General features: G+C 39.8%; 1 protein-coding gene across 1 annotated transcript; it reads left to right on the top strand.

Annotated features, from left to right (window-relative positions):
• Nucleotides 1-817: 817 nt before the first annotated feature.
• On the top strand, nucleotides 818-15549 carry LOC104078851 (zinc finger protein 638-like; the record flags this gene model as incomplete). Its single annotated transcript, XM_009580659.1, has 8 exons — nucleotides 818-1787; nucleotides 1863-2233; nucleotides 8777-8838; nucleotides 9125-9163; nucleotides 11835-12139; nucleotides 13742-13929; nucleotides 14891-15037; nucleotides 15418-15549. Coding segments are annotated over exons 1-8 (2214 nt in total), but the record flags the coding sequence as incomplete, so codon positions are not given.
• Between the last annotated feature and the right edge of the window lie 273 nt (nucleotides 15550-15822).

The raw sequence follows: 15822 nt of genomic DNA, 5'->3' as shown, positions 1-15822 counted from the left end.
CTGGGAAATGGAAATTTTCTAGCCACAGAATTCAAATGTTGTTACACCCTTTGAATACTTTCAGGGTATAGTAGTTTACCCATGAGAGTGGTCATGGGAGTGTCCCTCCTGAAAACTGTTCTGCTGTCTTCGGATGGATTCCACGATGACTTGACATCCAAGTTGTAACTGTTTTGAATTCTCTACATAATGGTTTCACTTAGAATTCATACCTCATAAACATTTGGAGAGGGTTTTAATACTTTGGCTTATTGCTCATAAAATAGCTCTAATTGTAAATAAATCCAAACTATGTTGTCGTTAAGAACTGAAATGTGAAGTTTTAGAAAATGCTGTTGAAAGTGTCTCATCACTAGGTATGTTATCTGTGACATTGAACTTGTTGGGTAAAGCTCATTTACTTAACTATCTGTTACCTGTTCGCTGCATATTAAGATTTTATCCAGCGAAAGAAAATGGTTGTGTTCAACAGAATTTCAAATTCAAAAGTACCATTTAAACTGTCATTAAAATACTGTTTTGTGACTTCAGTTGTTTTTCTCACCGGTTATAGAATCCACCGCGTAAAGTAGGTGAAAAGATAAAATAATCTAATACTTGTCTTTTAACTTTCAGCTTTGTGTTATTCTTGGAAAGTTTCGCACCACTTGTGAATTCCTTGAACCTTGGCATTGCAAGCCCACTTCTGTTGGGCCCTCCTCCTTTACAGCTTGCCCAAATTAAGACACAGTTGGCTCTTCAGCAATTGACCTCAGTTGCTACCAACAGTTCTGCACCTCCTCATGCTTGGTTAAATCAGGCATTTCTGAAAAGCACAATGTTTAGCCCTAGAGGAACTTTACCTCAGAGGCCGAGAGGACCTAATCCATCTGGCACAAAGCCTCCAGGATCCTTTAGGGGAGGAGGTGCAGGAGGTCTTCAGAGGAAGCCTGCACCTGGAACACCTCAAGGAATGTCACCAAGATTTTCGGGACAGGAAACGTTTCAGTGGACAGGTTCACAGAGGATAAACGTTCGGGTAACTCTGCACAGGCCTGATCCGAGGCGGGTGAAGGAGAAGACGAACCTACACCAGGAGCAGAAGGGAGAGCCTCGCACAACTTGCTGGGATAGTAGCCCGTGCCCAGCTGGGACAACTGGGCAAAAGCCATCGGCCCCAGCACGGATCTCGGAGCAGAATTCAAGTGCCCAGAACCGCTACACACCAGAAAGTGCTTCCAGCATTTTAGCGAGTTTCGGGCTGTCTAATGAAGATTTGGAGGAACTCAGTCGCTATCCAGATGATCAGTTAACTCCTGAAAACATGCCGCTAATCTTAAGAGAAATACGGATTCGTAAGATGGGTCATTCTTTATCTGGTTTACAGTCTCAGAGCAGAGCAGAAGAAACGGTTGGTGGTACGAGTGGTGCAGCAGTCAAGAGTAAAGTGATTGATTATGGGCATGCAAGCAAATACGGTTACACTGAAGATCCTCTTGAAGTGCGTGCTTATAATCCTGAAGTGCTGACTGAAGATCCTCTCAAAGCACGTGTCTATAATCCTGAAGCATCGAGCGGAGAGAACAGGGAAGACTTCCAACGAGAGCAGACTATGTCAATGGGTGTCCCACCATCTAGCGTGACATGTAATTCAGTGTTTCCAGTTGAAGATTTAATAAAACAGACGGGGTTCCAGAATGATTCCTCAAATACTCGATCGTTTTTTCCAGCTGAGACTTCGGGAAAGGTGTCCGGTTTGTGTGCAACGCCCGCTGGACTCCCCGTGGTGAAATCTGTATCCCAGCCTGCCATACCGCCTGTCATGCCACCTATGATGCCACCTATAATGCCACCCTTGGCACAGCCCATGATGCCGCCTGTCATGCCGCCTCTTGTCCAGCAGTCCGTGACCCAGCACGTAATGCCACCGATGACCCAGCCACCCTTCTCAGCTGAACTTCTTGCAGCTATAACCCAGCATGAAAGAATTCAGCGTGAATCTGGGACAAGCCAGTCTAACACCCAGGGCGGCTCGGGAGCAGGACAGAAGCCCTTCCAGACACAGTCTGAGGGGCCAATTAGATCTCCTTTTGGTATTGTGAAAGCATCGTGGCTTCCAGCGTTTCTACAGCCTGATGCCCAGAAGATAAAAAGAATGCCCACTCCGTCAATGATGAATGACTACTATGCTACATCTCCAAGAATATTTCCACATATGTGTTCTCTGTGTAACATTGAATGCACTCATATGAAGGTGAGTGTCTTTCACAGATTATTGCATAAACTTGTACTCGGCATCTTACCTGCTGCACTGTTCTATGAACTAATTTTTTACTGTGCATTAAATGAATTGTGATGCTGTTTGCCACTTTGAGTGCTTACATGCAAATTTCAAAATGGCAGACACAGTGCTAGTAAATTATTGTAACTGCTGCACAGCGTGTTCTCTTCCAAATTGCATTTCAAAGTTGCCATACACATTGATTTTTATTTTTTTAATATTAAAAATTATTTGTGTCTTCTGCAGTGGGTTTCAAATGACAAAACCCCTTTGTCAGTGGAGTAAAATACTAATGTCATCTGGGTGACCAAAATGTGTGCAAAAATTGTATGCTGAATCTTGGTAGGGTAGATGAGATGTTCACGTATTCAGCCCCCTTCCTGCAAAGTCTGCATTAAAACAAAGCAGCCTATTTATCTGCAAAACTTTAATCTTCCAAATGTGGTCTATGTGACATTGACTGTTCCAGAGACTGAAGACTAGCTCTGAGGGACACACAAAATGCTTTCATTCATCTGACTGGGCTTTCAGCTATGAAGCAAGTAACAGTTTCAGCTCTTGAAGGAAGAAAAAGAAGGAACTGGTGAATTCTGAAAGCTGTGGATTTTTCTTGAAAGACCTAGGCTTGATATGTCAAAAATACAGGAGAACGTAATTTTAAAAAATTGAATAATTCATTATTAGTTTCATGTGTTTAAATTTAAATAGTCTTCAACAAACGTGTGGAAAGCCTGTGGGGGAGTGCTTTTTTGCAATTTGGCAAAATCATGCAAGATTGCTGGGCCCTAGTTGTGCTGTATATTAAAAAAGCGAATGAATAGTTAAGATGGTGACAGCTGTATTAGGGGCTTCAGAATAAAAATAAATTTTCAAGTACTTTTACACGGAAGCACTGAAAGCCAGGGAGAAGTGCAGCTGTGTGGGCAGACTTGGAAACTTAAAGGGAAGTTTTATTTAAAATAAAAATGTGTAAAATTGAACAGGGCAACAAATTTGGGTTTGTGTTAATAAATGGACGAAGCTCTTTGGAAAAGTGTAATCTGTTTAAATGTGAATTATTCAGTCGCTTGCTTACTGGTGCTTTCTAAAATTAAGCAAATGTTTTTACTAAAAACACTTCTTGACAAATTAGCTATGAAGTTTTCTGGGGAGATTAAAGGTTATAACTTCTTGCCCTAATGGCACTACGGCGTAGCATGTGCAGACATTCTGATCCGACTGCAACTATGCAACCTTTTCTGCCTGTCATGGCTGCTTCTAGCTCTGGCATATATTAACTTTATTTGGAATAGTATTTTTTTTTTCTTTATGTACACCTGCTGCTGCGTAGGCAGTTCAGACTCTTTTGAGACCTCATGGGGCAAGCCATGTTTAGACAAGTGTTGCAAAATAACCAAAAGAGTTAGTGGTTTTTTTTTTAACTAAATAAAAGTTTGTGTTAAGAAATGTCAGTCTTGTGTATTTGTGAATTTTAAAGAATGAAGAATTCCTCTTACTTCCAGTTTTACAGTTTGGTTTTACAAATAAAACTGTCTTCTTTGTCTCAGTTGCATAGTTAAAGGTGATGTAGACATTCAGGTTTTTTGTCTTTAAAGTTGTGCTAAGTGTTATAGAGGAAGCGTACGAAACAGCACCTTCAAACTGGAAGAGAAGTGATGGGGAAATGATGTAGTAGAAATGGATAGTCGTGTGGTGTGGCTTGCACTAGGAAATGGTTGTTTTCACACAGAGCATAGATGCTGTTTGCCACAGGATTGTGAAATCTTAGGTGAAAAATAACTGAACAAGTTCATGGAAGAAAATCCTTCAGAGGCTATGCAAAGACCCTCTGATGGCTCAAGAAGTCCTTGACAAGCAGATGGCTGGAGGTGTCTTCTGGGGAAGCGGCTCGTTTTGTTACGCACCTCCCTTGCCACCCTCTGTTGCATGCCATGGGAGAAGAGGTGCTAGGTAAGCTAGATGGACCTTTGGTCTCCTCAGCATGCCTGGAGATGAACTGGATCTTCAGAGCTGTTTTTAGGTTACAGTGATTAGATTTCTGGTGTGTAGTACCAAGTTGTAACAAGCAGTTTAAGAATGCTGCGTTATAAACAGATATCTTTGTAACGTGGCAAATAGGAAAGAAGATAGGCAAGCAAAGCGGGTAACGTGAGACAAGAATGGATGAAGATGGTGAAAGATACCAAATGAGGAAAACCTTCTCTTTATCCAAGGCTTGAAGATACTAGATATCTGAAAAACAAAGTTTCAATGATGTTAAAATGATGGATTTCAAGTTCAGATTACTCATGGTGATGAGCTGTCTTTTTTCATAGATTCTTTTAATCCCGCCTTGTATTGAAGTACAAACTCATCTAGGATTCATTTTCTTGCCAAGGTTGAAGCAGAAGCTGCATTTCCTATTGGAAGAGAATCCAAGTGCGTTACCTGGCGTTAGTTTATAAAAATGACAGGATTACGGCTGGATTTGAGACCCAGCTCCTACTCCTGGAGAGTCAGTCTGCCTCTGAAGCTACGGGGACCGTTAGTGCTTAAAACTTCGTATTTGCATCACCTGAACTGTATCGCCCTTATTCTTTCCACTTGGCTCTACCATAAAGGCAATGAACCACTGGCTGAGTTTTGGCTTGGAGTGAAGAATGCTTCTGCTGTTCCCCAAAGCATCAGTCCTCCCTGTAGGTCTTTCTTCTTAAGTATCTAATTTGCTTAATTAATGAGGTCTGATGAAATTAGAGCTGAAGATGGCCTTGAGATGTCTGCAGTATACCAAAATACAGAGTTCTGTTTTGAGTGTCATACAGCTAAGCAAGTAAATGTATTTTCTAGTTCTTTTGTAATCTGAAAAGAATCCTGAACCCCTCTTCTACACAACTATTTATATGTATTTGAAGGTGGGTTTTTTGCTAATACACTGTTCAGAAGTCAAAACTTAAAATATCTTCCATCTGCATGGCATAGCTATTGTAGATCGATCTGTCCATGAAAAATGTATTTTTTATAAGCTTTGAAACTTTTTTGTAGGACATGGATAATCCTCATGTGCGATGATACATGGCAGGTCAGCAGCTGCATGATAAGCTGCCTACAGTCCGGGGCTGAATGTGAAGAATACTTCAGCTGTTTCATGCAATAGACTTTGGAAAGACTCTGTTCAGCATTTCTTTTCCTATCAAAACTGTTCACTGGATCTTTAGCAATAGGTGGTGGGAGCCTCGGTTATTTGACGATGCCTCCAGCCACCTCGGTGGGGTCTTGCTGAGGTTATTTGTTCAGAGGTGAACTGGGAGAAGTGCTGCTTTCTGAATCAACAGTGCAACTTCAGGCTTGGCTATCTGTGGTCCTTCAGTCAGGTGTCAGCTCTCTAACAGAGAGACTTAGCAGTCTGAAATATTGTGGGTTCATGGTAAATGATGATTACCGTGGACTTGAAAGCGAGTTGTTGTGGGAGCAGCATCAGAAATGTGAAAGATTTGTCCTTATTTTTTATCTTGTGTTAGGAAGGTTTCTGTAGCTTTGTCAGAGTTGGCCATACACAATACTGTGTTAGAAGAAAAGGTATATAAGAAAGGTGGGCTTTTTGAGCTTTAAAGAATTAATTTGGAAAATTAATTGATGCTAAGGTGACTTGCTGGAAGGTGTACTCAAAAATTTGTGCATCTGTGTCCTGCAGCATTTTTTCAGGGAAGAGTGCCCAATTCTGCCCTTAGATGGAACCTCACCTCAGTGTTGTCTTCTTTCAAATATATTTACAAAACCCCCAACTTATTGAAACATTTTATAAATATTTCACAGAACAGCTTCATTTTCAACTTGAAATTGTGGATATATGATTTCTCTGTCTTCAAACACATGCCACTTTTGGAACGAAGTAGATGTGCAGTATTGCCAGTGCGAGGGGTCATATTTACTGTGTATTACAATTTTTGTTTTCTAGCTTAAATAGCTTTAAGTGAGGGTGATGTCTTCTTGAGCTTTAATTACATGAAGTCATGGGGACTCATTGTTTTCCACAGAGAATTGCACTTATGATTCCTTTGCTGAAGTAAGGGGACAAAATGGGGTCTACTCCATTTTACTCCTAGTTTTTTTACCTTGCTGTGAAACCAGCACAAACAAGTGCAGGTGCTATCCCTGTGTATTATTGTTACCTTACTATTGGCAGAAGAGGCGAGTTTGGAGACTGAAGACACTACGCTCTGTTGTCACCTGCTTCTTCAGGACCTTTTTGGTGGCGATCCACAAGTAACAGGAGATTTGCCGGTCGCACGGAATTAGATGACAAAGGTGCTCGTCCCTGGGGGGTGTCGGGTTGTGGAGCAGCAGTGCTGCTGCTGCAAGAAACCGGCTGCAAGTTCTCACTCATTCCAGGACGTGCTGGGAAGGGATCCTGTCTTTTGGGGGAAGGATCCGTCTTTGGGACAGACTTGCCAGAGAGAGTGGAATACTTCTGAAGACTGAGAAGGGCAAGGAATTAATAGAAGAGGAGGAATATGCATAAATGGAGACTCCTGTAATTCTGTGAAATGCAAGAGGGCATTGGCATAATGAAGACTTGAAGAAGAGAAGAATGTTGTGTTTGTTAGGGAGGAGAATATCTCTTTGTAGGCCTGCCAGTCTCGTTAATGCTCATTGGACCGGTAGCTAAAGACACTTGGAAGCAAAATGGCCTCCCTCGGCCCTCGCGGAGACTGTGTGCGCTTTCTTCGTTTGGGACCACGGAACTGGGATACTTGAAGCCCAATTTCCTTTCATTTCCGCAAGCTAATTTGTTTTAGCCCTTGAGTAATAGTTTTTCTTTTTCCTGTCTAACTTGAAGACTCTAGAAGAATAGCGTTCTTAAGAAGGGGATTGCTTAGTAATGGCGTGTTACCAGGAAAAAAGCATATAATGGTGAATTGCTTGCTCTTCACTTGTGTGCATGCTGTGTATTCACTGTGCATGCAGTTCTGTGGCTGCAAGTGGTTTATCAGTCTGTTCTTCAACTCTTAATATGCTTTGGTGCAACTAGTGAGACTAATGCAAGGGGTCTTCTTGAGTAACGTTTTTCTGACTTTATTTGAATAGTTAGAATGTTTTTATGAACACAGCTAGTAAAATCTCTCAGTGCCTTTCTGAGATTGGTTAACCAGTCTATCTGTTTCTTCAGGAAATTATAATAAGTCTTGTGCTTAAAATGTATTTTAATTTCTTTAAAACCCATGGTTTTTATATGTGGAGTATGAACAGTTTGGGTGGCTCTCCTGTAGCACATTTTGGTGCTGACAGGCTGATAGTGTAAGTGCAAGGAATAGCTGTTTTCACCACGTTCTCTGTGCTGCCAAATGCACAAAACTAACTGTGCCCTGGTCATGTTAATTTTTCCATCTCATAGGCTTTGAGTAAACCATCACGAGCTTTTCTTTTAACCAGTGTGTTCAGCATTTCTGTCAATAAACAAGAGAGTTTGATACTGCCAGCTATGCATTTTATAATCTCTTGTGTTATAAACCAGCATGCGCTTAGAAAAAGTGATATGTAATTTCGCAACTGCAAATTATTTTATGAAGCCTTGCCTGTCAGTTGCATTATTCAGCCATTATTACCTATTTTAAAATACTAAAGCAGCTAGAAGTTGGTTTTTTAAGAACGCTCAATAATTATTCTTCATGACATATGATACCTTAAAGCTTCAGACCATGCAATATCTCTCCTCAACAGCAAACTGACTACAGCAGTTGCTTTCACTAGCAGGTCAGTTTACTTTCATAATAATAATATTAGAATAAAGTCTTCAGGCATAGTTTCCCATGCTGGGGATGGATTCTGTTTACAGTTAAACCTGTGCTTAAGTATTTTTCAAGATGGAGGGCTTGCATTGTACTTCTGCATTTGTCTTGTGCTTAACCCATCAGTTTTTCCCAAGTAAAACTTCTGTGAAGGTTTTTTTTCATATAAAAAAGTCAGTGTGTGTGCGTGAAAAATCTCATCAGACTTTTTGACTGACCTTTAGTTGTAACATTATTAGGAGTGAATGTTCTTGAGCTTAAGGCATGAAAAGTCACGCCTCTGTAGAAATGGTATTTGCCTTAAAGATACCATGTTGTGTCGGGTTCTCTGATTTATTCAGCTTAATTTGTTGTGTATGTGTTCATCAGTCTGACAATCTGTGAAGACCGCTAATAGTTTTCTTTCTTTTAATGTAGCCGGCTATTGGATCAACCTTTTGCATTAGAAGTGTGGTGACAACAACCCAGTGTATTGCTGGAAGTAACAGATTCATTTCATACGACGCATTTTGTTCAACTTCCACTTAGATTCCTTTGTGTTCTTTAACAGTTTTTGATAATCAATAAGTATTTTAATCTTTTGCATAAAGAGTAATAAATTTAAGTGAGAAACTTGACCTTGACATAAGATCATTCGTTAGGTAAAATTTGATGGAAGGTAAAATACGGCAACACATAACTAGAAATTGTGGTCAAATGCTAACATTTTACACACTAATTAAACGTCTCTGGATGTCTTTTCTCCAATTAGGACTGGATTCTGCATCAGAACACTCCTTCTCATATTGAAAGCTGCCGCCAGTTACGTCAAAAGTAAGGAATCTGTTTAAAAAAGTTCACTTAGTGTAAAAAGTGTTTTCTGTGCATGCACGTAGTCTGTGAAAGTGTGTCAAGTTTCTGTAATGAGGATTGTCTGTATCTAAGCGCTATTCTAAATTGGCTTTAGACCGTTAGGGTAAAAGGTGAACTGACACTTCGGTGCTTCTGGAATCCTGAACAGGAATGTTTATCTGTGAAAGCTACTGCATGTAAGTGAAAATTGTGTTCAGATGGCAAATTTAGCTTTTTCACTGATGGTCGTATTTTTAATATTTAATAGATATCCTGATTGGAACCCTGAGTCTCATTCTTCAAAGAGGTAACTGCTTTATGATTACAGGTTGTTTTTAATTTGTTGCTATTATAAACATGGTAATTAATGCAATTAATTTTCCTGTTTTGCTCACTGGCAAGCTCTATTAGTGGTGTCGTTATAAAATCATGTGGGGTGTTTTTGTGGGTTTTGTCCTAAGTCTGTTTAATAACATGAGTGGCACAGTATCTAAAATTCTTTCACAAGGATGAGAGTAAAGTCTGTAGAAAAGTCTGAATACTGATATTGTCAGCAGTCTCCCCTTGAACCTTTCTTCTAACCGTGCTTCAGTTAGTCATGAGTTATTGGATGTGATATAATAATAACCGAGCGAGACTGACCGGTGTCAGATCATTGATTAAACTAACCGAATGATTTCTGACTCTTAATCTTTTCTCCAGTTAAGCCACTCTTGTTTGCAACTTGAAACCTGTTTAACAATAGGCATGCTAGTGTTAGCTCTTATTTCAGTCTTCAGTCTCCCTCGGGGAGCTACGTGATCACAACTTGAAAAAACACTGGAATTCATGAACTCATGTCTCTTCTGTCCTTTAAAATTATGCTGTTTACTATTAATTTTTTAAAAAAACACACCCTGTGGACTAATTCTACTTGAATCTCGGCAGGATTGGATTATTTTACTGGTTCAACATTTGTACATATTTCAACTTGCATACAAATAGGAATGATGGGGCTTTAATTTTTGCTAGATTTTCCTGTGACTTTCTGTTAATTAGTTTGACATACTTCCTAAGAAGCTAACTATTCAGTTTAAAAAAAAAAAAAAATTAAAAAGCTGGTTATGTAGGTCAGGTTAATTTGCAGAGTGCATCTGAGGTCTCTCCATGTTAATGAAGAAGGAGAAATAAACCTTTAAAGAGAGAAATAAAACAAATAAACTTCTGAAACTTTCATGAAGAGAATAATTCTATTTCAAAACCTCAAGCTGAAATTGCTGTCGAGTGCTGCTGATGTTATATACAACCCAGGCAAAGGAAACTGCTCTTAGCTGGAGGAACTTCATAAATTGGAGAAGTGTTTAATAGCACTTTTTGTGAGTGAGGGATCTTCTGTGCTTGCAGGTGGGGCAAGAGTTGTCTTTTAGGGTGGTGCTTTCTTAAATCCTGCCTGATGACAGCACGTCTCCAGCTGGGAGGGTTAGAATACAGCTGTAGGCTCTCGGTGACCGCAGACGTCCAGAGCTGCTGGGTGCAGTCTCAGGGCAAGGTCGAGGAGCTTGCTGTGTGCTGTTACCACTCTGGTAAATCACTTCAGTGTCTCTGCTTTTTATAAATTGAGCTGGTTGGTTAATACATTCAAACGTTTTTATTGAGCCCAGGGATAATGGGATTTATATGGATTTGTAATGATGTTTGAAACTTGCTAATTAAGTAATAACACTGTGAGACATTGCTACATGGGGTGGGTTGGGGGAACATTTAGGAGGCCTGGGGGTTGTGCAGCTGTCCTCATCTAGCTGCTGGCCGAAGAGGTTGGGCAGCAGTTGCCTCAGTTGCTTGTCATCCCCTTCTCCTGTCTGCCAGCCCTCTCTCCTTAACCTATTTAGTCTCAGAGGAACTTTGTCTATTCGAAGTCTTAAACGGCGATAATAGGGCTTGATGTGGTGATTCATTAAGTGCTGGTGCTCTAGATTACCTTTAACAAGCTTAGACGCTTTTCAGTTGAAATGTGAACTTCTCTTCCGTGTTGTGTTAAGAGACTTGTGTATTTTAGTTGTCCAGCATAGAGTCTTCCCAGTAAGTCTAGTCGTACTGGGCATACATGCCATGTCAGTTATTTCCCTGTGTTTCTTTTAGTTTTGCTACTATAATTACTAGTGAGTAAGCTGAAGGATATGCTACGTCAGTGGCTTCTTGCAGTTTCAGATCTCAAAGGTGCTGTGTCTGCTCTACGTGGTTTTGAGCGCTGGTGCAGTCTATCTTTGGGATTAAAGAATTCAGTATGGGCTAAAAAATTGGACAAGTGTTTGGCTGTAACACACTGGCCTGCCACCTGCCAAGCTCATCAGAAATGTTCTGGATATTTAAGCATGTAACTCAGTGCATTTTCAAGGTTTTCCCTTTTACTCCTGTGATCTGTCCTGTCAGGGTTTTCCTATGCCTGACTACTTCCCGTGTCTCTAAGAGGGACTATTTCTCTCGTGGATCTCTTCACCGTTACTTCTTTCCATGTTCTTCATCCATTTGACATCTCTAGGTAGCATAAATATGCAGGGGATGTATATTTATGTAGTCCTCTCAAATCTCTCTTTTGGTCTCAGTCAATCTTTTAGACATAATGTTTCAAGGTTGCTTTCTTCCAAACTAAATTTGGAAGAAGCAAGGAAAGTATCTTAATTCATTACTCATTCATGTATCCTTTTCCTCTTCCTGTTATTTTTTCATAGCACTTCAGCTTGTAACTTCAGAGTTTTCTTTACAGCTTTCTCTTGTTCCGTGCAGGTTTTTCTCTCCTGCTTGCTTATTTCAGTTCTGTCTACCTATCCTACATTCATATAGCAAACATGTTACCAGTATGTAAAGTATGTTTGTTAACAAATTAGACTCTAAACTTTGTCAGTTTTGATTCTTTCTTGCAGAAAGTCTCTTTCAGCAGACTTGGGTTAATTATTCTTTTCTGCCTTGTCAAAACTCATTATATGCCTCTATTCTGTTAGAAATGCTGGTGACAGAAAAGAAAACCAGACCCCGAAGCGTCGTTCCAACTCTGCCAGTCCCAGTCCTAGGCGTTCGAGGGTCGGAGGCTCTGGCTATGTTCTTCGCCGATCACGATCGAGATCCAGAAGCCCTGGCCGCTTTAGGCCAAGGCCAAGAAGTCGAAGCCCACGGCAGATGCGACGACGTAGCCCCAGACACAGGTCAAGGTCACCGCAGCGATCGAGAAATCCACTGAGAACTAGTCCACGACCTCAGAGATCTTCCAGTAATGATTGGTCATCAAGGAGGTCAACCCGATCTCAAGGTAAAGGGTGGACACACACTGCCAAATTGAAACTTCCTTTAATTTCAGGAAAACTCAGTTGATTTCAAGAGGTTTATCTGTCCAGGTGTCATCTAGGCATTTTTTCATAGCAAAATACTGTTTTTTAAAAACAACTTTTCCTTTTGCTGTTGCTTTGTGAGAAGTATGCGTGGAAGAAAAGGGACATTCTAAAAGGTCTGAAGTCTTCCTTACCTAGTGTCAGGAATTGGTTAATCATATCAAGTAACTGCTGAAAAAGTGTCTGTTCCAAGTGTGCTCGGTTTTTAAACGAGTAAGGATAGTCAAGAATTGAAAACAACTGAAGGTTCTTCTTCCTTCAGCATCAAAAAAAGTAATTCTGCAAAGGCAGTACAGGTGAGGAGAAAGAAAATGTGATGCTCAGAAACTGCATTGAATGGAGGTGCAATTCACAAGGAAAGCATAATGTTCTGAAATAATTTTGTTGAGATGAGAGCGTGGTATGTGAAAGACTTTCAATGAAACATCCTTTGTAACAGTTAATTTCGTTGCACCATTTTGTGACTCTCCGTTCATCTTACTTCCTCCAGTTTGCAGTTCTAGTAAATTTTATATAAACTTGGTCAGTTCCATATAGTTCAATTTGAGCTCAGTCTTTGGCTGAAATACCAGTTTGTTTGGAGTTTCTGTTTCTTTTTAAATTCTGAAGAGAAAAAAAAAAAGAGGAATTTTAAAAGGTTGATTTTTTTTTTTTTCTTTGATCTGTATACTGTGGCTGTGTTGTTTGTATGCTCTCAGAAAATTAAGAGGTACTGAGCTCTTGTGGGAAAGAATCTAGGTGAAAAGTTGTGGAGGGACAGGCAGTTTCAAAGAGATCTTCTTAAGGGTAAAATGCAAGCCATTTTAATGTAGAAGAATGAAGGGGAGAAGCAATTACTAACCAAAATATAAATTTCCCACAGAAAGAAAGCATACAGGAAATTAGTGTTGTATCAGATCATTAAAGAATAATTTAAAACAAAACATCAGTCTGTAGGACAAAGAGCAAGACAGAGACGGCTACAGAATTTAGCAGAAGGCATCAAGATAGTAAGTACTGCTGTGCATCAGTATGTGAGAGGAAGATCAAAGTCTTGAAAACGTCTTGTCTTTTCTTACATTCCCTGACATACCAAAATAAACCGTCATTCTTTTGCTCCAGCCATTGGGATTTTTGTAGATATCATTGCCAGTGTCACATCGTCAGTCTACTAAAAATGTCAAGTTACACAACACACAGTGAAAATAGTACAGAGGTTTATTATTATTTATGGGCCATCCCTGCTAGAGTGTGATTAAGATTCTCTAACTTGAGCAAGTCTCAAGATTGAATCCGGAGTGGGTGGTGAAACTGAAGCTGTAGAAAACCAAACAGCAATATATATAAGTTTTCTTTTAAAAACAAACAAACAAAACCCAGTTTGTTTTCCATTCCCCTCACAGACAGAAAGGCAGTTCTGGAGGCAGTAGTGAAAAGTTTGGGACCTGGCTTTGTAGCAGAGTTCAATAAACATAAGTCACTTCAAGCAGCTGGGCAAGGATCTTCGGGATTGGGAAAATCACCACCCTCTCATGGACCCTTAGGGAAGACGCCTGGAAATATGAAGAAGCCACTGAAAAAAGGTGTTTCTGCAAAGGCTTCGAAGAAAGATGTGCCTTCTTTGCCTGGGTCAAGCTCTTCATCTCCTGAAACTGATGATTTCAGGATGGAAGAGGATGAGGAAGACTTACCCACAGGAACCAGTAGACCTCGTCCTACTCCTTATAATAGGGTGAGTTTCTTAATGTTTTTCTCTGTGATTTTAAGAGTATGGTTAGTATCTCATTTCAGGGGGTCACTTGTGGAAAGATTTACCATTCTGTTTGCTGATTCTGTGCAATAGATACTGCCATCTTCATGCAAAGGCTTGCTGGCTGCAAGTGAGCGTGGTAATCTACACAGGAAGGATTTTTTAACAGATGTGAAGCAAAACCTCTCTAGTGCTTTTCAACAGCAGAAAGAAACGTCCATTAAATTTGGATCCTTGTTCTACTGGGCACTTGTTTGTATGAAGTGTGAGTGATGAGCTCTGTTTGGAGGAGCTGACTGTGTAAATGAAAGTAATGGATAGGAGGCAGGAAGTGTTCATTTTGCCCTGTCAAGCAAAAAAAACGAGGCAGAGAAATTTACTACTGTTGTTGTAAGAAGGATCTTAAGCCAGTGTTGTCTTAATCCATCACAGTGACTGTTGGGATCTCTTGGAAGCACTGCCTATAAACCAGGTTTATATTAGGTTACTGTTGGATAGCTGTGGTAGATGCAATCGTCCTTGGTAGTTTCCAGCCTCTGAATGATAAGCAGAGAGAACATTGCCTAGTGCTGTTGAAAGCTAATAGATAGTATTGAAAGGAAAGTAGTGAAATTGTGCAGCTCCTTACCCATACAGCCCAGGCAACTGGAATTATGTAGATCTATAGTACTTGATAAAAACAAAAGGTTGTATTGTGTTGCTTGGTAATCCTATGCCATGTCTTCTAATAACTGAAGATTGAGACAGAGTTGGAGAAGAACAAAATTGTGGCTCTGTCCTTGTGTTAAAAAGCAAAAAACTCGAAAAACCACCGTGAACTAAGCAGTCTGTCTACTTTGAAGTAATTTTTATCACGGATTCTTTTTTCTTCCTTTTACTGGACTTGACTTGGAAAGTGTTTATTTTTGTGGTTGTTTTTTTTTTTTTTTTTCCCAATTTGTAGCTGTTGAGAGAGGAACTGCTGAGTTGTGGGACAGTCCTTCGAATATCTGATTTACCAGATGATGGCTTTTCAGATCAAGATATTAAAAAAATTGTTCAGCCATTTGGCAAAGTTAGTGATCTCCTTGTACTGCGCTCTAGAAATGAGGTAAGTTTTCCTGTAGAAACGTTTTGTGTCAGAACGCAAAAGAAATTGTCAAGCCATGAAAAAGTGTAATATTTGGATCCTCAGCTGAACATAGGATAAGGCTTCCTGAACAGTTTGTCATTAAAGTTCACATACGTAATGTTGGAATAGCTGGGAATCTTAACTTCATAAATTCAGTCTTGCTTGCTACTGAAGTCCTAAATGTTAGAGGGTCTTTTTGTATAATGCTGAAATCCAGGCTTTTTCATCAAACTCCACGTGAACTTAGAGAGAGAAGTACGTGCAGTTCAGTCGTGAGCAGATTTGCTAAGAAAAAATTGCAGTGAGTTGTATCTTGTGTCTGTAATATAAATAAAGACTGAAAGTGCCATTTATTTTAGGCCTTCTTGGAAATGAACTACAAAGAAGCTGTGATAGCAGCTGTGAAATACGGTGAAACTGTGCCAGTGCTGGTAAATGGGAAACGGGTGAAAATAAGCGTAGCAGAAAAGCCAAAAGCATCTCCTGGCCAGGTAAGCAGCCTGGTGGTGAACAACATGATACTTTGTGTGTAACTTGGTATTTTGCTCCAAAACTTGATGTTCTCCAGAAAAACAGATTTAGTAGTTCTAATATATATTTTAATTTCCTTTTCATAAACAGCAGTCTAAAATAAATATGCAAATGCACTTCCTAATTCCAGTTTTCAATTTTTCTTGGTTAAATTTGATATTTGTGAAAAGTATCAGTTTAACAAACAGTGAAAGATGCAACCTATATTAATATATATACTTAATTACTATTAA

This window comes from Fulmarus glacialis, unplaced genomic scaffold (genome assembly GCF_000690835.1).
Source record: "Fulmarus glacialis isolate BGI_N327 unplaced genomic scaffold, ASM69083v1 scaffold13626, whole genome shotgun sequence".
Lineage (NCBI taxonomy): Eukaryota > Metazoa > Chordata > Aves > Procellariiformes > Procellariidae > Fulmarus > Fulmarus glacialis.
This window is presented reverse-complemented; position numbering and strand designations above follow the sequence as displayed.